Genomic DNA, 23,942 nt, shown 5'->3' with positions numbered 1-23,942 from the left:
TCAGGGGATGTCCAGCAATCTTTAATGAACATGCTCTTTTATGGCACCCATCTCTTCTGAGACAGAGGACTCAGCGCTCAAGCACTTTAAGGATTCCCGGGCTATGACTCGGTCCCTTGGCCCAGTAGCTGCTCCTCACCCACCACAGTCTGCTTTTCACCCATTTCATGGCTACGGAAGGGGTACCCAGCCACGTTCATTTCCAGCCGGCCACCGACCTGCGCATACTTCACAGCCTCTGTGCGGCCGCAGACGCTGGATCCTTCATGCTTGTGGATCAGGGAGCCTGAGGTCCACCCAGTACACCCCCGCACCCCCCCCACTGCCACCAAGCCTTCCTAGTCCGTTGGTACATCCTGGACCAGTTAGCGGCATGATCCGCCATCACCTGCCCCACTGGGAATCCATCACCACAGCCAGGTGGATGTTGCAAATTGTCCGAAGGGGCTACTCCCTCCCCTATGAGACTTCCCCTCCGACCATGCCACCCTCATACGATCATCTGTCAGAGGATCATTTGGAGCTTCTCCGTGAGGAAGTCAAGGTTCTCTTGACCAAGGGCACCATAGAGAGCGTCCCTGCCCCAGAAGTAGGTTGTGGTTGTTATTCCAGCTACTTTCTGGTGCTCAAAAAGGACAAGGGCCTTCGCCCTATCCTAGCTCTCCAGTCCCTTAATCTCTTCCTCAAGAAGGAGAAGTTCAAAATGCTAACTCTAGCTCAGGTCCTGTCTGCCCTGGAGACTGGTTGGTAGCGTTGGACTTGCAGGATGCCTGTTTCCACATTCCCATCCTGCTGGCCCACATACGTTACTTGCGATTCATGGTAGTTCATGAGCACTTTCAGTTCACCATGCTCCCCTTCGGCCTTACCAGTGTTCATGTGAGTGATGGTAGTGGTTGCAGTTCATCTTCGCAGGTCAGGGGTTTCAGTCTTTCCCTACCTCGATGATTGGCTGTTGAAGACAAACTCGCCCCAGGCTGTTGTCTTCCACCTCCAGACTATGGCGAATGGCCTGCATTCGCTGGAGTTTACTATAAAAGTGCCAAAGCCACACCCGACTCCCTCTCAGACGCTCCCTTTCATCTGAGCTGTTCTGGACACAGTGCAGTTTTGGGTTTATCCTCCCAAAAAGCAAGTCTAGGATATTTGAGCTATGATCCCGATGTTCCAGCTACTATCCTGAATTTCAGTGATATTGACTCTGAGGCTGCTGGACCTCATGGCCTCCTGCATCCTGCTGGTCCAACATGCCAGTGGGCGCAGCATCAGGGGAATCTATCCAACAAGGTTTAGATCTCAGAAGGGACTGCAGTAGATCTGCAGTGGTGGCTATCGAATCCTGATTGGGTCAACTGCAGATCTCTCTCTCTCTTCCCAACCAGATCTCACAGTAGTGACAGATGCATCACTCCTGGGATGGGGCGGCCACATTTTAGAGGCAGACATCAGAGGCCTCCAGTCTCCGGCGGAGTCCAAGCTCTGCATCAACCTTTTGGAGCTCCGGGCGATCCAACTTGCATTGAAAGCATTCCTTCCCTCTCAAAGGGAAAGTGGTGCAGGTGTTCACCAACAACACCACCGCCATGTGGTACTGCAACAAGCAGAGTGGAGTAGGGTCATGAATCCTCTGTCAAGAGGCTCTTCGCCTCTGGACATGGCTGGAACGTCAGGGCATTTCACTGGTGTTTCAACATCTAGTGGGCTCCCCGAACGTCAGAGCAGACCAACTCAGCCGTCGATGCATAGTCGATCACGAATGGCGTCTTCATCCGGAGGTGGCGCAAGGTCTCTTTCAGCAGTGGGGAGAGCCTTGGTTTGATCTGTTCGCCTCTGCAAAGAACTCTCAATGTCAGCTGTTTTGCGTGTTGGAGTTTCCAAGATGGCACACCCTCAGTGACACTTTCCATCACGAGTGGAGCTTAGGTCCTGTTGACGCCTTCCTGCCAATACCACTTCTGCCCAGAGTTCTGTAGAAGATCAGGCGCTACTGGGCCCAAGTAGTCCTGGTGCCTTCAGACTGTGCACGAAGAGTCTGTTATCCCGAGCAATTGAGCATGGACATTGATCCTCCCTTTTGGGAAGATTTTCTGTCACAGCAGCAGGGGACGGTCCTTCACCCAAACCTCTCCAGTCTCTGCCTCTTTGCGTGGAGATTGAGCAGCGGCAGTTAACAGCTTTCGACCTTCCGCCCGAAGTCTATGATGTTGTCTTAGCAGACAGGCGTCCCTCCAACAAAAACGGTATACACCTGTCGTTGGAACAAATTTGTGGCATGGTGTATCAACAAGTCTGTTGATCCCCTTTCTGCACCTTTCTCTGACGTTCTCCTCTTCAGTCTTAATCTTGCCCAGCAGGGCTCTGCTCTGGGCACCCTCAAGGGTTATTTCTCTGCCATCTCTGCCTTTTTTAAGGCTTCCTGACCAACCTTCTCTGTTCAAATCTCCCATTGTTGGGAAGTTTCATAAAGTTCTCACTCATATGTTCCCTCTTATTCCAATCATAATGCCCCAGTGGGATTTGAACTTTGTCCTCACATATCTCGTGTGCCCTCCTTTCAAGTCACTCAACAACAGTCCCCTGCAACTCTTGACTCTTAAACCTACCTTCTTGATTGCCATCACCTCTGCTCGGAGAGTGAGCTCTAGGCTCTCTCTTCGAAGCCACCATTTCTGGCTGTCCATCCTGACAAGATGTTGCTTCGTACCAGGGCTTTCCTCCTTTCAAAGTGGTGACACCTTCTCATGTAGGCCAAGCAATCACCTTGCCTACTTTTTATGCACCCCCCACATCCCTCTCATGAAGAGGAGAGACTCCACCATATGGATTAATAAAAGCCGTTGGCATTCTACCTTAATCGCACCAAAGATTTCCAGGTGGACGATCCACTCTTTATGGGTTAGGTGGGTGAGAAGAAAGGAAGGGTGGTGCAGAAGAGTACCATCTTACAATGGGTAGTCCTCTACATCAAAATGTGCTACGCTTTGGAGAAAAAGCAACCCCTGAGGTTTTGCGTGCTCATTCTACCAGAGCAACTGCTGCTACCACAGCATTAGCATGCGGATTTCCAGTCCTGGATATCTGCTAGGCAGAGCCGTGGGCATCCCTGCACACGGTCACCAAACATTACTGCCTGGATAGTCAGGTCTGCAGAGATGGCTACTTCGGCCATTCTGTCCTGCAGGACTTTTTGGTGTGATTTTGGTTTGCAGCCCAACACCGGGGATGGTATTGCTCAGGTATCTATTCTAAGGTAAGGAATCTGCAACTAGAAGTCTATCAGATGAACAAGTTAGTTGCCTTCTGTCATGATATATCTGGTAGAGAAATATTCTAGTCGCAGATTTCTTACAGACCTGCCCATCCTCCCCACTCTATGAACTGATTTCTAGGAACAAGAACTACCCTTTAAGGGCACTAGTTTTGGGCACCATTCTCAGTGTTCTTCATGGCTCCACGCTACTGGCATGGAAAGTCTTGAAAAGAAACTGACGTCAGCGCACCAGGGTGGTGCTTATATAAATGCGCAATGTCATCTAGTCTGATGCATGGAAGAAATTCTAAGTAGGGAATCTACAACTAGAATATGTCTCTACCAGATATATTGTTACCGAATGTAGGTAACTGGTTCATTTTCCAGTTATGGTATGATTTCTTGATTTTAAGACTCCAAAGTATTGCTTTACTACTATTGTATTCATCAGGTTCGCCAATAGCGTTTGCTTTGTCTAAATTTGTATTGTTATTTGCAATCATAAAAATGTAAAACTTTAGATTAAGGAGTTTAGGGGCATAAGCAACAAGTCTGCTATTTCTTCTGATAAAATGGAAATTACTTTGCTATAATTTTCAAGGAAAATCAGCTATTCTTCCAGCCCTTTCTAGGTACTATGCTTACTGTTTGGGGTTCTATGTGTGTTCTTTTGTACTGTAGCACATTTACCGGTGTCCTATGGAACATTAGGCAATCTGTAATGACGTAGTATCAAGGAAAACTAATTACTACAATTTTGCCCATGGTCTAAGTGCTTTACAATTAGGAAACATAAGGTTGAATTAGCCCACATTCAGTTGCATGGTTTGTCTCTGAAAACAGGCATGTGATCTGTTATCCCTGCTCCTTATTTTGTAATGCTGTCAAAACATACTCCCGCTTGTTGCTTATGCACTGCAGGCTCTGAAAACATGACCTGCCAAGTAGAAGATTATGCTGCTGACTACTGTTCTTCCTGGGCTTTTCTTTAGCATCCTGACTGGTTGCCTATTGATTGTCAAGGATGTTTAATTTGAATATGTTTCTGAAGCATGCAGGTGTGGCAGGACATTCTGTAGGGCTCCAGGAGAGTCAAACAGATGCTTCAGATGACGGATACGCTGCTTATTGAGAATACACATACATACATGGGCAGATAAGAAGTTAACACTTGGGTGTGATGGAGGAGGAACAAAATTAATAGAAAGAATGTTGGAAAATGATATGATAGAATGTTACGCTGGGGCGGCTCCTCCATTATGGCAGAGGAGCGTAGCTACTTGCCAGCAGCGGCAGCTGCAAACCTTTTACCAAAAAATGAAAATAAACTGTGTTTATTATCATTTTCTGGTAAAAGGGTGGGGCCACGGGGTGTCGAGCAGTGAGGGGGAGTGCACAGCACTCCCCCTCAGAGCACATGTGTGTTTGGCTGGCCATCTCGGGCCGGCTAAACACACATGCACAGTAGGCTCTTTCCAGCCCAGCAACACAGTTGCAAAATGTGTCTGCAGGAATGCCATGGCAGCCTGCATGAAAGGTGCTTGCACCCTTTCACTACAGATCAGTGCATCTGGTCAATGTAAGTCACCCTTATGGCAGGCCTGCCTGCCCAGAGGGCAGGGTGCAAGTACTTGTGTGTGAGGGCACTCCTGCATGAGCAGAGGTGCCCCTACGAACTCCAGCTCCATTTTCCTGAACGTCGTAAGTGCAGGGAGGCCATCTTACCCGTGCACTGGACACAGGTCACTACAGGTCACAGTATGTAGGAGCCCCCATTACAGCTTGAATGCACATCTGTCACAGTATTTAAGAGCACCCATTACAGCCCGAATTCACATCTGTCACAGTATGTAGGATTACCCATTACAGCCTGAATTTACATTAGGTCACATTATGAAGGGCAACCCATTAAAGCCTGAATGTAAATCAGTCACAGTATTGTTATATCTATTAAAGACTGAATGTACATCATCACAGTAGGCAGGATCACCTATTACAGCCTGAATCTGCATCTGTCACAGTACGTAGGGTCACCCATTACAACCTGAATGTACATCTGTCACAGTATGTAAGAGCACCCATTACAGCCTGAATGCACATCTGTCACAGTACGTAGGGTCACCCATTACAACCTGAATGTACATCTTTCACAGTATGTAAGAGCACCCATTACAGCCTGAATGCACATCTGTCACAGTATGTAGGAGCACCCATTACAACCTGAATGCACATCTGTCACAGTATGTAGGAGCACCCATTACAGCATGAATGTACATCTGTCACAGTATGTAGCAGCACCCATTATAAACTGGATGCACATCTGTCACAGTATGTAGGAGCACCCATTACAACCTGAATGAACATCTGTCACAGTATGTAGCAGGACCCATTACAGCCTGAATGTACATCTGTCACAGCATGTAGGGTCATCCATTACAGCTTGAGTGTATATCTGCCACAGCATGTAGGGTCACCCATTACAGCTTGAGTGTATATCTGCCACAGCATGTAGGGTCACCCATTACAGCTTGAGTGTATATCTGCCACAGTATGTAGGAGCACCCATTACAGCTAGAGTGTACATCTGTCACAGTATGTAGGGTCACCCATTACAGCCTGAATGCACATCTGTCACAGTATGTAGGGTCACCCATTGCAGCCTGTATGAACATCTGTCACAGTATGTAGCAGGACCCATTACAACCTGAATGTACATCTGTCACAGTATGTAGTAGCACCCATTACAACCTGAATGCACATCTGTCACAGTATGTAGTAGCACCCATTACAGCCTGAATGTACATCTGTCACAGTATGTAGGAGCACCCATTACAAACTGGATTCACATCTGTCACAGTATGTAGGAGCACCCATTACAAACTGGATTCACATCTGTCACAGTATGAAAGAGCACCCATTACAACCTGAGTGTACATCTGTCACAGTATGTAGGAGCACCCATTAAAGCTTGAATGCACATATGTCACAGTATGTAAGGGCACCCGTTACAGCCTGAATGCACATATGTAACAGTATGTAGGATTACCCATTGCAGCCTGAATTACATTAGGTCACATTATGGTGGGCAACCCATTAAAGCCTGAATGTAAATCAATCGCAGTATGATTACATATATTAAAGACTTAGGGGGTGATTCTGAGCTTGGCGGGCGGCGGTAGCCGCCCGCCAAGCGGGAACCGCCAGAAGACCGTACCGCGGTCAAAAGACCGCAGCGGTAATTCTGGGTTTCCCACTGGGCTGGCGGGCGACCGCCGAAAGTCCGCCCGCCAGCCCAGCGGGAAACACCCTTCCCACGAGGACGCCGGCTCAGAATTGAGACGGCGGAGTGGGAAGGTGCGACGGGTGCAGTTGCACCCGTCGCGAATTTCAGTGTCTGCTAGGCAGACACTGAAATTCTTTTTGGGGCCCTCTTACGGGGGCCCCTGCAGTGCCCATGCCATTGGCATGGGCACTGCAGGGGCCCCCAGGGGCCCCGCGGCACCCCCACCCGCCATCCTGTTCCCGGCGGGAGAACCGCCAGGAACAGGATGGCGGTAGGGGGTGTCAGAATCCCCATGGCGGCGGAGCGCGCTCCGCCGCCATGGAGGATTCTCAAGGGCAGCGGAAAGTCGGCGGGACACCGCCGACTTTCCGTTTCTGGCCGCGGCTGAACCGCCGCGGTCAGAATGCCCAGCGGTGCACCGCCAGCCTGTTGGCGGTGCTACCGCGGTCGTTCGCCCTGGCGGTTTTTACCGCCAGGGTTAGAATGACCCCCTTAATGTACATCATCACAGGATGTAGGAGCACCCATTACAAACTGGGTGCTCATCTGTCACAGTATGTAGGAGCACCCATTACAACCTGAATGTACATCTGTCACAGTGTAGTAGCACCCATTACAGCCTGAATCTACATCTGTCACAGTATGTAGGGTCACCCATTACAGCTTGAGTGTATATCTGTCACAGTATGTAGGAGCACCCATTACAGCCTGAATGTACATCTGCCACAGTATGTAGGGTCACCCATTACACCTTGAGTGTATATCTGTCACAGTATGTAGGAACACCCATTACAACCTGAATGCACATCTGTGACAGTATGTAGCAGCACCCATTACAACCTGAATGCACATCTGTCACGGCATGTAGGAGCACCCATTACAGCTTTAGTGTATATGTGCCACAGTATGTAGGAGCACCCATTACAACCTGAATGTACATCTGTCACAGTGTAGTAGCACCCATTACAGCCTGAATGTACATCTGTCACAGTATGTAGGGTCACCCATTACAGCTTGAGTGTATATCTGTCACAGTATGTAGGAGCACCCATTACAGCCTGAATGTACATCTGCCACAGTATGTAGGGTCACCCATTACACCTTGAGTGTACATCTGTCACAGTATGTAGGGTCACCCATTACAGCCTGAATGCACATCTGTCACAGTATGTAGGTTCACCCATTGCAGCCTGTATGAACATCTGTCACAGTATGTAGCAGGACCCATTACAACTTGAATGTACATCTGTCACAGTATGTAGTAGCACCCATTACAACCTGAATGCACATCTGTCACAGTATGTAGTAGCACCCATTACAGCCTGAATGTACATCTGCCACCGCATGTAGGGTCATCCATTACAGCTTGAGTGTATATCTGCCACAGTATGTAGGAGCACCCATTACAGCAAGAGTGTACATCTGTCACAGTATGTAGCAGGACCCATTACAACCTGAATGCACATCTGTCACAGTATGTAGGAGCACCCATTACAGCCTGAATGTACATCTGCCACAGCATGTAGGGTCACCCATTACAGCTTGAGTGTATATCTGCCACAGTATGTAGGAGCACCCATTACAGCTTGAGTGTATATCTGCCACAGTATGTAGGAGCACCCATTACAGCCTGAATGTACATCTGTCACATCATGTAGGGTCACCCATTACAGCTTGAGTGTATATCTGCCACAGTATGTAGGAGCACCCATTACATCAGCAATGCGCGTCAATCATTGTATGAAGGGACACTTGTGACAGTGTGAATGCGCATTCACCACAATACGAGGTATATCCGCCAGTGTGAAGGTGCACCCACTGCTGTCTGAGTGTGCACCTATCACCACGTGACGTACATTCGTCACAGTATGTAGAAGCAACAGGCTGAGTGTACATCTGCCGCAGTATGAAGGTGCACCCATTACATCCTTAATGAACATTCATCACTGTGTGTCGGCACACCCAAGACGGACTGTAGATCCTTCACAGCACCAATGTACACAATCCGAGCCTGAATGTACCGCCTTCACAGTATGAAGGCACTCATCACAGAACGTATGCTTATTTCTCATAGTGTCAATTGGGACCTCATTGTGTATCCATTCTAGTATGAACGTAAGTCTGTCACAGACTGACCGTACACCAACTCCATCATTCAGGTACCGCCATCAACCCATTACCCACTGAAGCACGGTTGTGCACCCATTCCAGCATGAATGTACACCCACCATGGTATGAATTTACACCGGCATTGCACTCACTCGTGGATCTCGGTTTGTCCTGTAGTCACAGGTTTGATGCCAGCATGAATGGGCATCAGTCCCAGCATGAAGGCACTTCTTTCACAGATGAATGGGCTCCCGTTTCTGCATGGATGCGAGGCCGCTCCTGTGGGCTCACCACAGGCTGCCTGGTGGCTAATAATGGGATGTGGTGGTAAAGGCTCAGGACTCCAGAATTGGCTACGGGTGGATATGTCAATTCCAGATATAGCCCCCGGATCTTGGGCATCACAAGTAACACCATGATATAACCCTCGCTGCCAGCAGCAGATAGTGTGTGTCCAGTGGCCGGGGCCACAGGAAATATGCGAGTTTGTGTCCGTGGCGTTTTTCGCATAATCATAGATTTGCCACATTTGCCACGTAATCCATTATCACGGTGACAAAATAATAGAGAGATGCTATCAAAAAATTTGCCTTTTCTTGTCGCATAATAAGTCAACCCTGCCGCAAAGGTTGGCACTTCCCTGGCACATAATTCCAGAGGCCCTGACAGTGTCATAATAAAACCATATATCTCGCCTAAGGTGGCACAATACAACGAGGCAGCCCTGAAATGATCCGAGGGATGATTTGTTCCATCTTCTCCCACACCTGAGTTAAGAGTCCAAGGGCAGGTTGGCGCGGTGTCCTCAAGCTCCGCTGTCACTGGCATGAGGGCGCACAGGCGTTGGCTCCTAAGGGCCACTAACAATCCCATTGGGAATGAAAGGCTATTAGCGCTAATTGGGTCTTCATCTTCATCTAGACCACTGTCCTCGGGGGAGCTGATGCTGAGACTCCATCTTGCAGTCAGAGTAGCTTCTCTCGATTATAGTGCATGCTGCATTTGCAAGAAGTCTCTGAATTCTTCATTTATCAGAGCGCAGACTTAGCGCTTGTCACAGGAAGTGCTGACCTCGATCAATAGTCAAGTCTCGGGAGTGCCATGCATCCTCATGCTTCCCACTGTGGTAGTCAATATCCGTTGGTTAGAATCCGCAGGAAATGAAGGGGTCACATCCAGAGCTCCGGGCTCTGATTGGTGCATTAGCGGGCTGTGTGATTTCTCCTTTAAAGCTGGACTGTAGGTTTTGAGAGAAGATTTTGTGTCGTGAACAGGCTCGGAATGAGCGCAGCAGCTAGGCGTGGAATCTTGCACATGCTAATCATTTTAAAAGAGCATTTAATGCCTTTTTATATTTAGATTGACACGTCTAACCGTTAGATCTGAACCTCTGGCAATCAACTGATGAATGCATGCACAGGAGAAGGTTTGGAGGATGGGTGCAGAAATGAAACGCTAGCCATACATGATAATGTTCAACTTAATTAATGTATTGTTTAGCACAGGCAATACGGGCTATGTCTTTGGGATATTGCACGTCTCCGAGAATAAAACTTTTAGTGAAATTGTAGGGTATTTTAAATGCTGTCTATAGTCCGCCATCCCATCGGGTTGCAGAGGATGTAGCTGTGACCACACACCAAAGACTTATCCCCGACAGTCAACTGCCTTTGTGCTTTCAATTCAGACACAAAAGAACTGAACTTTTCCTAGTGGGTATTATTTTTTTAGCCCAGTCAGCAATGTTTTTTTTTTTAGTTTTCAAGAAACAAACTCCCACAGCTGGAATTTATTTTTAAGCAAAAACGTAACCATCAAAGGACGCAACGTATTAGGACCTTTCTGCCTGTGATTTAGGGCATTGATTGATTTCTCTGTCCAGGACCATAATGCCTCTTATGACAGAGTTTCAGGCAGGGAGATTTAGTGATGTCACCCTGCCCTAGTTGGGGCAGAGCACTCGTCACCTGGCAGAACGGCCATCAGGACAAGGTTTATGGAAGCTGAGGCCATTGCAGACCTGGAGTTCCCTGCACCTCTAAATACGGCGTGGAATCCGCTTCACACAGCGGATGTCCAAATGGTTTGCATTAGGCTTCTGTACCACAAAATTCTAAATGTATTGTTATAACTAAGGAAACAATGCAACATCTCACAGAAAATGAGCCTGGAGACATTTTAGGGCAAAAAATAATTTCAGGATAGGCCATCATACAAAGTCCCATAACCATGAAGGACCTGATGTTCTAAGAGTCCATTCACGAAGAGAGTCCACGAATTGTGCACTGACCCTTTTATGAATGGATTCTTATTTTGTGAACCAGCCTTTTTGGTTTTTCTATTAGGTTGGCTAGCAAAATCATCATTCACAGGATGTTGCAGAGTGACCTGCCTAACGAAAATTAATAAGACAGGTCTAAATTTGTGAGCCCTGTAATTAGCTAAAAACACAAGGGTATAAAGCAGACTGATTTTCCTTAAAAGCAACCATTGCAGCTTAAAAAGATATGTTTCACATTTGCAAAACATCAGGGATAATACACAGTGGACCTCTGAACCACTGTCTATTCCCCAGGAGTCTGCCAACACTACTCCCAAAGGAGAACAAGTCTCAAGAGGACCCTTTCCCCTTTGCAAATCAGGTATCACACCCTTTGAAGAGTTGGTAACTGGCCAAGAGTTTGTGACTGAACCAAACCTTTGAAGCATAACATAATTAAATGCAATTTGAAATTAACATCGTTTTCTTTCTGATTCCAAATTGCGATTTGGTATGGGTTGTAGTACACTTTTTCGATTCATAAGATGGGTTTTGTGCTTTGAAATAGTAATTTTACGGTCACATACTCTGCAATTTTGCAAATCACTGGGTTTGCAGTCACAAAATTGCTTACTACATCTGGCCGATAGGTCCACCTGGAAAGCGAGTGACGGTAACCTTCTTAATTTGCACATTTAGGAGTATGGCACACAGATAATTGTGGTGCTGGGCTTCTGTCAGAGCAGTGGGTCTCATAAGAATATAAATTATTTTAAGTCATCCAGATTACTCATTGTTCTGTCTTCAATAAAAAATACTTTTATTGATTAGGAATGTAAATTCTGCAAAGTGGGTGCATTTAGACACATGCATTGAGATGGTATGAGACAAAGACTCTAACCTAATTCTTCAGAGGTATAGACAGTGCAACAGTTTTGAGGAAGTTTATTAATCTTTGTGACAATTTTCAGTGTTATGTATGTGGCGTGGTTGCCCTTATTAGAAATATCTTGGTTAAGGAACATTTTGCATCGAAATATTTACCACACGTATTAGTAATAATGATCCCATAAAGTGAGGTGTGAAAAATATATGAGCTGATAAATACACTTACTTTATATGTGTTTGTCAATCGTGCTATATGTGGTGGTAATGTACAAATCTCAGGTAAGTTTGCCCCCGACCAATTGGTGTTGCGCTAAGAGGCCCTTGCATATTAATACGGTATATGCTAGTAGATAGTTATAGTTAGGGCCTAGTTCCCATAGGTAAAGCGTTTTTTTCACTCATTTTTGACCTCCAATAACGTCACATCTGACTTCTTATCCCACCCTTAGCCCTGCTGCAGTGGGGCTAGTTGAAGGCTGCAGAAAGGAATCATAGCTCTTATAGCCAAACGTACTAAACAATTTTGCGGTTGCAAAACCTGTGATTTGCAAAAGCAGTTTTGCACCGAAAAAGGGCATCCTTTATTGTACAAAACATAGTTTTCAATTTGAAAATTCCTTTCTGCCTTGCAAAAGGGGTTTTGCTACTCATTCTGAATCACAATTAGATGAGGCTGTGAAAGGGGAGCCTCCTCCTAACTGCGAATTGCAAGAAGATATATCAATGTGCCTTTGCAGTTGCAAACCATTGAAAAGTTATTGACTCTTCAAAGGAGAATGTAACAGATAAGCAAATCTGTACCCATGGGATAGCTTTCCCTTTGGACATTTTGTGATGTTCCTTTTTGGGGGCGTGGGGGTGGCAGTGTTTGCTCGTTTAAGAAAACAATAGGTACTTTTTAAAAAATAGTTTCCCTTCAGGGAATGCATTCACAGGGATCTGGAACAGGGTCTGTTGTTCCTTGTAGGTCGATATACCTGTGTTTGTAGCCAATCCGGTCGGGAGGGGGGTTTGTAGAAAATAGCCACATACTACATTATTATTGATTCTGCAACCAGCTGCAAACCTCTTAGTATACAGGTTGCATCATAAAATGAAAGGCAGATTCAAGAAAAGTTGTTGAGAAGTTTGCACCCACTTTTTGTGACCTGGGCTTTCGTACATAGGGTCCTAACAATGATATTGGTTAGTAAAGGCCGAGCCGGGGGTGCCTAAGGACAAACCAGGGATAGCTCCTGTTATGCCATACTACTCCTTATTGATGCCTATGGAAGCATCAGTTAGTAATTAAAAGAAATGCTTCCTCTCTCTGACCCCGGAGCCATCTCTTACAGGAACTGCACTTTAAACTATTGATCTGCCCCCGCCCTCTCGTTAAAATAGAAGAGCATCTCCAGCAACCATGCCTGTTATGGGGGAGGAATGAAAAAAATGTCAGTATTTAAACGCAATGACTTACCTTATATGTTTTAAGCAAATAAATACATTTTAGCCAGTTGTTTATAGTTTATGGTATGAAATTCACACCAATCAGTCCTTGTGACCGTCATTAGTGTGACCAGAAGCATACTTTAAGTCAGGGCACTGCCTTTAATTCACCCAGCTAGTCAAGGAACAAATGATCTGGCAAAGAAGATGTATACATTGCGTTAATGTATTAAGGATTAAACGTATAAACTATAGCACTTTAATAGTTTGAACTTTTGATAAAAATGCAAATATACGTGTTTATTCTGTTAGTCTGTTTAGTCTCCACTTCCTTGCAGTGACCACAGGATGGCAAATATTCCCTCTAATAGGGGGGTGTGCAGAAATCCAAATATTTTGTAGTGTCCCAAAACAGTGGACTAAATAATCCTCTGATTTCCATTTCTCTGTCTCCAAATGTGCGGCAGCGGGAATTATTTTCCCCAGTCTCAGTCGCCGATTGACTGGATGCCAGAAATATCATAATGGCCTACACACTGCATTATGGTGGACTGGAGCTGAAAGCTTTCACACAGAAGCTGGGGGTCAGCCAGTCTTGGGTGAATAATGGACATGGTGAAATACAGGATCTTTTGCTCGGCTGTTCAGCCCTGTCACCTTTCCCAGGTTCATGCGTGATGGGCTGCCCCAGTTCAGGTTTATTTCTTTGAATTCTGGGACTTGCAGTCTTGTGTCTTCCATTATACCCTGGGATTAGCAATCCCAGAATTCAAACAAAAACCTGGACTGGGACAGCACATCACGGATGGACATGGGAAACTTGGCAGCTATGGCTGTTCGATGTTCAGTCAGCCATCTGATCAAGTTGTAGATTGGTCTCTCTCAAAGCCCAGTAGGACTCTGTGATTTGTCACAGTAAAGGCATGCTTGACATGTGAATGACTCTTCTATAGACAAACTGGACTCAGAGATGCTGAACAAAAAGATACTTCCCTACCCCCTCCATAGGAGAATAAACCTTTGGATTCATATGTCAATTTATCGCAAAATACTCCCCCCACCTCACTCTGTGCTTTTACAGACTGTCTCAGACTCATTCCTCTTGTATCTTTTTAACAGGATGACGAGGTGGTCCTTCAGTGTGTCGCTACCATCCACAGAGAACAAAGGAAGTTCTGCCTGGCAGCAGAAGGACTAGGTAACCGCCTGTGCTTCCTGGAACCAACATCTGAAGCTAAGGTAAGAGTGTTCACAATAGGGTTTGCAGTACAGTTCACACCAAAGCTGCTGCCAAGCTTCATTTCATTGTGGTATGTGCTGGAAATGGCACTGTCTTGCTATCCCATGAAATGTACTTTTTCACACCTTTTTTCTTTTCTCCTTCAACCCAGATGGTGTCCCTCTATCTATTGTTTCCTATCTTCTTTTGAGTTTCTAAGTGTGTCCATTTTGTGTTGTGACCCCCTCCGACATATAATTGCCCAACATCCCTTAGTGATTTCCTATACATACCTTAGTGCCAAGCATAGCCCTACAGATAAAGAAGAGCACAGACCACAATACCTGAGGTCAGGGCTGGCCTTTAGCATGGATGAGCTGGGTCCAGTCCCTGGGCGCCAATATTCTAAGGGGCGGAAGTAGCTGTGTGCAATAAAGGTATGCCAACAGCAGTACCCTTCTCATCTTGCTCCACCCTTGTCCTTGTTCATGCCTGTTCGTTTCTGTCTGCTTTACCAGTTTAAAGAGGTTTCAGGCCTTCATTATCATACCACAGGTGATGTTTTTAACACCCCTTTAGTCCCCTTCCTGCCCCCTCTCTCCCATGCTGACGCACATCAACAAAACCAGCATCTGCGTGAGGTATGTAAGGATCGGTGTTTTAAGTGAGCAGGGGGAAAGCTGGAGGAGGTCTGGGGATGGGGTATGTTTGTGCTGAGGAGCCAGTCGCTGCTCTTTCGGATACTGACCAGTGAACACAAAAGGGACCCCCTGCTGCCTCATTCATTTACCACCATCAGCAAGAGCCCCCAAATTCTCTCTGCCGACATCCAGGGCGCTAACTTAGCAAACGTTGGCTCTGCCTGAGGTCCTTCTCGTTCATGGTTTAATGGTCTATGAGTGAGTGCCCACTGCGAAGATTCTGTGAACACTGTCTTGGTGTCAACCTCTCTTGAGAGAAAATCATTCTTTAAAGTGTTCATGTGAGTGTCAGTTCAAAAACATCACTTCAGTACTTTCGAAGAGAGTTAGATAAAGGCACCATCTATTCATGCTTCAAATGTCTTCCTAAGTGAAACATGCAACAATGTTCCAGACACTGCCAAATTATTGTTCTTATTGCAGTTTGTCCATTAATATTTTGGATTGTATCCATGCATAATGTCACTAAAAGGAAGGTAGAAACAAACTGCTGACTATCACTTTTCTTTTAAAATCAGCAGCCTATGTGAAAATATGAGAGATGCATTAATTTTTCAGTATCATATTATTTTTTATCCTCTGTCAATCAACATAGAGATGATTCTCTTGGCGGGTTATAGTAACTTTGGAGATATGATGCTTCTTCATAATAGTGGTAGAACATATAAAACTATGATATAGCTGTATGCTAGGTGTAGTAGGTCACTAAGCTAGGGCTAAGAATGTTGAACTTCTGATGTCTCAATAGACTGATTAGAGATTTAATGGTTGCATGTGATGGTGATAGGAATGTTGAATATATCTCAGCCATATGCTGATTATATGACTGTGGTTGATGTGAGAGGATAGGATTATGTTATGTGTATTTGTAAAGTGCACTATCACCTGTGAGGGCATCCTGGCGCTGAGCAAGTGTGGTAGCCTCACCTTGAAGCGTGCGGAAGGGGGTTAGTGGAAGAGCTAGGTCTTCATCTTCTTGCAGAGCTGAAGGTGTGATGTGAAGTGCGAGGTCGTTCCAAGCTTTAGTAGTGATGTAAGAAAAGGCTAGGCCTCTGGCTGAGTTTTTTTTGTAAATGAGGGATGTGTGTGAGTAGGATCCCAGCTGAGCGGAGGTGTCCTGATGGTTGGTGGAAGGAGATGTGACTTCAGGTAGGCTGGTCCTGTGTTGTGCAGTGCTTTGTATGTGTGGGTGAGGAGTTTGAATTTAGTACGTTTGTGTATTGGGAGGCAGTGGAGCTCTCTGAGGTGAGTTGTAATGTGTACCCTGCATGGATGTTTGAGGGTGAGTCTGGCTGCCACATTCTGGATGGTTTGTAGTCTTCTCATGAGTTGTTTGGTGATTTTGGTGTATAGGAAGTTCCCATAGTCCAGCTTGCTGGTGTCAAGGGGATGATGACGTTGTTTCTGATCCATTTAAATGCCTTCTTCAGCATCCTCAGGGTGAGTAGGAAGGATGTTGTGACAGTGTTGACTTTTGCGGTCATGCCCAGTTTCTTGTCAGTGACAATCCCAAGGTTGCTGGTGTTGGGGCTGAGGATGGGTGTTGGACCAAGGTCAGCCGGCCAACAGGTGAGGTGTTTTTGCTGAAGATCACCACTTCTGTCTTTCTGGTGTTGAGCTTAAGACAGTTGATTTTCATCCAGGTTGCGACTTCGATCATGCAGGAGGTGAATTTGTCCCCCGTTTTTGGGGTTTTGTCTGAGAGGGACAGTATGAGTTCCATGTCATTGCTGTGTGACAGAATGTTGATGACTGGAACGTGGATGATGTTGGCTAGAGGGGTTATGTACTCACTGACGAGAGAAGGGCTGAGGGGTTAACCTTGAGGCAATCTGCAAATCAGTTTTGGGGCTTCTGAGCTGTAGGGTGTTAGGCTGTCGGTGTTCTTTCCATCAAGAAGGAGCAGATTCATGAGAGGGAAGTCATTGAATGCCACAGATTCAGTAGAGGGAAGTCCTTGAATGCCAATCTCATGTAGGCGTCTGATGAGGATGTAGTGTTAAACTGTATCAAAAGCTGCCAAGATTTCCAGTAGGTTGAGGGCTGCATTCTCTCTGCCAGCTATCATGGGGATGACATCTGTTGCTGCGATTAGGGCTGTTTCCGTGCTGTGGTTGGGCCTGAATCCAGAATATGTGGCATTAAGGAGATGGTGGTTGACAAGGTAGTCAGTATGTTGATGAGTGTCTCTGAGACCTTAGCCAGGTATGATAGAAGGGAGATGTAGTTGGTGAGTTTGCCTGGGTCCACGGATGGTTTGTCAAGAAGGGCAGTGATAGCAGCTTGTTTCCAAGTTTCAGGAAAGGTGGCTGAGTTGATGGAGGTGTTGAGGATGGGAGTGAGAGCTTTGGTGAGCTGGGTGAGTGCCTTGTTGAAGGTGTGTTGGGGGTCAGAGGTCTGTCAGGGAACTAGTGTGAATAGACCTCCTGGTGATGGTGATCTAATCTGTGGTGATGTTGGGCCACATGTTCAGGGCTTGTTCGTCAACCAAAATGGGAAAGCTTGCTAGAAGGATGATGTGGTCTGGTTGAGAGTTGAAGATGCCATATATGTCTGTGATCTTGTTACAGAAAAATTCTGAGAGCTTTCTGCTAGGTCTTGCAAGGGGTGATGTTGATGAAGATGGCTGTAGATATGTTTAAATATTTTACAATAGTGAAGATTTACTTGCTGTTGTAGCTGATTGGTCTATGACAGCTGTGCACTTGGTGTTCAGGATTTGATGGTGGTAGAGTCTCAGGGCAGCTTCGCCAAAATGTTTGCTGACAGAAATATTTTATCCTAAATATAGAGCCTGATTCTAGTTAATAACAGAAAATCTATACTCAGGAGGAAGATATTTTTCAAACAATATTTACAACAGAATATTTCTGCCAGACAATATTTTTGCAAACCATAATCTGACATACAACCTATGAACGATTAAAAGTCTGGTAACATGAATGAATATTGAAGTAATGTTGGTTATCAGACTGTTCTGGTAATAGATAGGATGGTTCTCTTGGTTGGTATTGAGGAGAGCATCAATCTCTAAGGTGGAGGAGTCAGAACTCAGGATACATTGTTGAATAATAGAAGAATTGGTAGGCCACAATATTATGTTGTGTAGAGTTCACAAGGCTAGTAAAAAGAGACTAGAAAGCAACATGCATTTATAGGATGATGAAAGGAGAACTCAATATATATGGTGTGGTAACATTAAATTCACATTTAATGACTTTAGCTTAAGGGTGGGAGGCACAAGCTAGGCTGAGCATTCCGTATGGTCATGTTACACATTAGATTCATGTATAGTTCAAAAGTTGAGCAACACATCACAGAGTGGATCTCTGGCCACATATAGGAAATTAATAAATAAATCAATGTGTGTATAGCAAAAGGGGTGTCCGCTCATTGTATAGGCTGTCTATTGCATATGTATTACTTTCCATCCGATCTTATGTCCTTAAGAAAGGCGCTGCTGCTCAAGGATTTGCTCAGTGCATTATCTTATTCCACTGTGGTGACACTCACCAGTGAACATAAATGTGGCCCAGTAACGCATATGATTTAGAGAAATAGCACTAATAAACACTCATGCACACATTTATTAGTAATGTGCAATGGTCAAACTCAGTTTTATTACTTCAGTACAGCAAACGTAACATGAGAAAAACACTTTTTAATGCCTCATAGATTGCATAGATCAATTTCTTTACACAGCAAAACAACTCTCCTAATAGTCACAATATCTCTTGAGGGTGATTTACCATTGCTGCACAATTAAACTCCCTGCATCCTGGGTTTGATTAAGCACATTTGTTAAAACAAATATATGTTAAAACATACTATGGCATAAGCTCTACGTACCCTACATGCTATTTATTACCATTGTTTTGGGAGGAGAGGGGATTCACCTCTTGTAGATTATGGCCCCTGCCCACACTAAACAGTGGTAATAAATAAAGTAATTAATGGCTGCTTGTATGGATCTACCCATACTCTTTTCTTCTTTCCATTTGTCAAGAGGTATGTCAGGACATCTGTTTCCCCCCACTTTGCCTCACCAGGCATTGGGACATCCCTGACAACTACCAACAAATAAACCATTATGAAAGCTTTACACACACAACAAAAAATGAGAAAGATTTTAGGAGAAAATATGTGATGGTACCTGGGGTACAAGTGGAGACAGTAGCAATTGATTACTGTAAGATATACAGCATTCTTTTTCTATAGGAAAAAATCCCTTTCTATTCTACACAATCAGTATATTGTAATGTGGCATGTGTGCAGGTATTTGTGGATAATTATATACATTTCATCATTTATATAGCGCACACAGTTTAACCAGCAGTATGGCTCAAGGAATTGAACTCTCAATGCAGATCACAAGTATGGGTCCTGGCAAGGCCAATTTTGTCTGCAGTCTGTCCGAGGTCGCTAAATTGTTTGCTTTTAAATTGGCTTAAATCGGTTAACAGTACAACCTGTTATTTAGATTGCTTCGAAAAGACAGTAGTTTGGTGTGATGTTCTGGAAGTTATTATTACATTAGAATTTAATTACTGTGATATCAACATTAAGTGTTACATTCAATTTTATGACCTCTGAACAATGTACCGTTGATGGAGCTCTGCAAAGAGACAAACGTTTACCTTTCTGGTTACAGCAAGATATTCTGTGTGATTACTCAAACCTGTAAGCAGCAGACTACACAGAACTCTCTATAGCAAGTCCATGACAACCTGATCTTTCATGTTTGTATTATACCGAAACATGCTGGGCACAGTTAGATCTTTGCAGTAGATGCCATCACCTACTAAATCCAGATAAATGTACTACTTTTGTCAACAAAGGGGAAGGTTGTGTTGCAAAGGGGAGTGTCACTTTCATTTAAGTGGAGCTGAATGTCTAGGTGCTAAGTGTAGCAAAGGTGGCAATCCCAGCTCTGTGAGCCTAGGCCGATGACGTTAGGATGCAAGGCAAGAACACAGCCTCTACCTCTCAGAAGGCAGGGAAATGGAATTGTAAACTGTTTGAGCTTGGAATATAAGAACATTGGTTTTGATCTCTCTCTGTGCTGGCACAACAGGTATATTGTATTTGGTTTCAGAACTTTAAGGGGCTGTTGATGTTAAAGAATTACTGTATCGTCAATATGAAAGAAAAAACGGTCCTCACAAAAGAGCAATGTCAGAAGGAATAGAAGTCTCCAGAAAAAGAATAGAAGAGGTTGGAACATTATGCCATTGCCTGACTGCACCAGAGAAAAACATGCTTTCCAGGCTGCTGGCCATTAAACAGCAAAAGTATGACTCGATACCCAAGAGTCGATCTCTCGCAACCGTACAGTAAGACAGAACCGAAGCTGGAGCTCCACCATGGTATTATGGCCCAGAAACCTAGCTGAGCAAAGGAGAGCGGACAACCCTGTCCCCAGCCTAGTGACCAGGGCGGCTGATTGTTAAAGTTGTATCAAATGGAACGAAAACAGCAATTAAGACTGGATGTCCAACATAAGACCAGGAGTGCTGGTCTTGATCCCTGCTAGATTTTCAGGATAACTACTCGCTAAGCAAGTGTGTTCCTTTTTGATTCATTGGATGCAAATTCACCTTATCGGGATGTCTTACACGTGTGGCTTAGACCCATCCCTCCTGTACCTCCATGAACAGTAATGTGCCTTTATGCTAGAGACAAGCAGCTTTAAAATGTGATAAGTTTGTCTTCAGGGCACACAAGAAAATGGTGATAGACCAAGAAAGAGGTCTACTTTGTGAAAAGTTACGCTTTCATTTGACTAGCAGTGTGAGTTTAAACATATACTTAATTGAAAAGCAAGTGAAAAACAAAGGGTTTCTACTACGACTAAGAAGCTTCTGTGATTGGAAGCAGAGGTCTTGGTTACCGTAGGTTTTCATGATTCGAGCTGGCTTTCCCTTCTTTCTGGAGTAACCATGGTCCTCCTAACTGATGGATGTCACATGATTTCCTTATTGCTTTTCATCAACTATGGCATGCCTTCCTCAGTGCTACTTGAGCCACTCTTGTGTTTTTTTGTTGTTGTTGCAGTGACTGATTCGAGACTCTCTGTTGTTTAATTAGCACGTTCAATTATTTATAAAGGTGCTGTTAATTGCGTGAGGGAATGATGCACAACCAGTTCACGCTGCACAATCATGTGATGGGAAACGCAGTTCCGACTGTAGAGGACGTATCTCCAGTCTGACATTATACAATAATAGAACACCCCGAGGCTTTGGGTCAGCAGATAGATTGTACAGCTGCTCCTTGACCAGACAAGCTGGATAACCATGGAATTCATCCCTCCTGCAACTGGATGAGCCAAACAGTGAGAAAGAGATGAAAAGGTTTCTGCAAAGGGGCCTGTAAAAAGATAATCAACATACATAAACGGATGTTTACCCTGCTGTTATAAAAATATAATTAAAGGGAATTCATGTTTTTTTCGAAAATTATCAGTTGCCAATTACACGAACAGTTTTCTCCAGTGCTTATTTACAAACTGAGTAATTAAAGCATTTGAGTTTAGCCACTGTTTATAGGTTACCTTTGCCCTCAAATGGGCCTCTTCACCTTTCCTTCACATATTCATGAGGATAATTGAATGACTTGGTTACTTGTAGCATCCGGGCAGCTTTTAGAGACCTATAGGACCGTTTTTCATATGGCTCTTGTGGATAGTGAAATGCAAGGCTGAATTTATCCTTATGTATTGAGACGGTAGTGTGGTGTCCTGTGATGTGCACATGATGGGGACATAGCAGATTGCAACGAACACTGACGTCCTAGATGCTTCCTCTTTTCAGTTGTAGGTGTCCACCATGTTTTGTTAGGGATGGATAATCCTTTAGCCAAAGCTTTGTGCAGTAATGTTTTATTTGCCACTGGCTGTTCGCTGTAAGCTTTCATCACAGAATCAGCCTCGCTTGTCCAACCAGTAGTCATATGTTTCTCTTGGTATCCTCTCTTCGTCAGATAATTCCAATATCCTAAGCACACTTCAGCAAATGCACAAAAAATGTATTGAATCCGTCCTGCAGCAGAGGCCACACCAGAAAAGCTAAATAAGAGGGAACAAGTGCCAGTTATGATAACTCAACCAGCAGCCTTAGCAATGACGGCCTTGAGCTTCGCCCTGCCTGAAGCGTCCAGGCAACGTATTCCCTATAAACAAAATGAGCCTGTCTCTCAAAAGGTATGTCATTTATATTGATCCAGAAAGTCCCAGACACAGGATAAAATCAGACAGCTTCACCAAGGGAAATGATTTGGTGTTACCAAAAACGTGATTTCTAATTTCCATGTGCCTTCCATAGCATTCCAGATGCCTCGTACAAGTGGTTAAGTCAGACATCGAACTCGACATCATCTGAATTCCCAGTGGAACCCACCCGATGGGATGGAAATTGCAGCATTTTTCCCTCTCTTCCTGTGGATTATTTTCCCTCTAGAGACCATCAGATTGAGGTACAAAATCATTGGAATGATCCTAGAGGCATAACTCTTGTAACTACATGAACCTGAGCTGAATGTTTATTGAAAATATTTAACACCTACAAAACAATATATGCACCCTCGGACACAAAAGGAGTCTAGCTCACTCCATCAGCTTTCTTCCTCAGACAGCTTCAGAATCCTCCTCTCTCATTTGGATCTATGGATACTTCCAGGATAAGTCAATTTTAGCCCATGGCATCCCCAGCAGAGATCACCATATTTCATGCACAAGCATAATACAGCACCATTGATGGGCAAACAAAAAAGCTTTGCACTGGCCCCTTTTAAGAGTATTTGAGGACTTCAGTGATTCCTCCAATCTACTCTCGTCCTTGGAGAATGTTCTTTTTGGACAGCCTTCATCAAACTGTTCAAAGCTTCTATGGTCCATCCTCACCACTTACCTTTTCCTTGATGGAATCAGCTTTAATTCTACAGTATGGCCATATGGAACACCAGTGTTGGAAGAGTAGGCACTAGTATCAGAAGGACTGGTTCCAGGATTTACACTGCCACAAAAGCAGCTGATCTCAGAGAAGAATGGTAACTGCCAGCTTCTTCACTGATAACAAGACATCACCATGATCTCCCCCTCTCATAGATTCATATTCCTGACATTCTTGTAGTGACATGCTCTCTCCTTTTCTTCTGGATGGTGATTTACTTTGTGTTATGCTCACTGTAAGGAAGGAAGAAGGAGAAAGACAATGGCTACGGGCCTAATGATGAGTGGATCATTAACGGGATGGAATTATGAGCTTGGATTTCATGCATCCAATATTTATTGGATGCGTTAAATAACCTCACATTCATTAAACTTCGGGAGGTAAACTTGACAAAATTTAATAGGGGAAAACATATGGCAATTACCATGACATGCAGATTTTGATGTGTTAAACAACAAAATCTGCATTTATTCCCCATAAATTCCCTCATAATAGATGCTATTTGCCCCACCCAATACATAACATACCCTGTGGTATTGTTATTTATCAGGTGCGATTTATAACACCTCAACTTGTAATCAGGCCCTATGCTTGCTGTAGCTTTAGTATGCTTAGGCCCATATACAAATACTGCTGCCACATTGAAAATACCACTGCTTCATTGGTAATTGCTTGGGTCTAAAGTGAGAGGCGACCAGTTTAAAACTCTGTTATTTGTTCTAAGCATACCTCCAATGGTCTTCTCTAAAATCGTGTCCATAGTTATAAAATACATGATGAAACAACAATCCACATTTGCACATTTCAGGATGGCCTGCTTGTCAAAGCTCCATCTCGATAAATGCCAAAACAATA

The 23,942-nt window shown here is 44.6% G+C and overlaps 1 protein-coding gene across 9 annotated transcripts in view; it reads left to right on the top strand.

Moving 5' to 3' along the window:
- The window catches only part of RYR3 (ryanodine receptor 3), a 1,450,647-nt gene that overhangs the window by 165,451 nt on the left and 1,261,254 nt on the right, over window positions 1–23,942 (top strand). For all 9 annotated transcript variants that reach the window (XM_069208992.1, XM_069208994.1, XM_069208991.1 and 6 more), the window contains exon 2: window positions 14,338–14,457. In XM_069208992.1, coding sequence (XP_069065093.1) covers window positions 14,338–14,457 — 120 coding nt within the window. The remainder of the gene's footprint in view (window positions 1–14,337; window positions 14,458–23,942) is intronic.

This window comes from Pleurodeles waltl, chromosome 9, assembly GCF_031143425.1.
Source record: "Pleurodeles waltl isolate 20211129_DDA chromosome 9, aPleWal1.hap1.20221129, whole genome shotgun sequence".
Lineage (NCBI taxonomy): Eukaryota > Metazoa > Chordata > Amphibia > Caudata > Salamandridae > Pleurodeles > Pleurodeles waltl.
The sequence above is the reverse complement of the archived record's forward strand: the minus strand, read 5'-3'. Positions and strand labels throughout refer to the sequence as shown.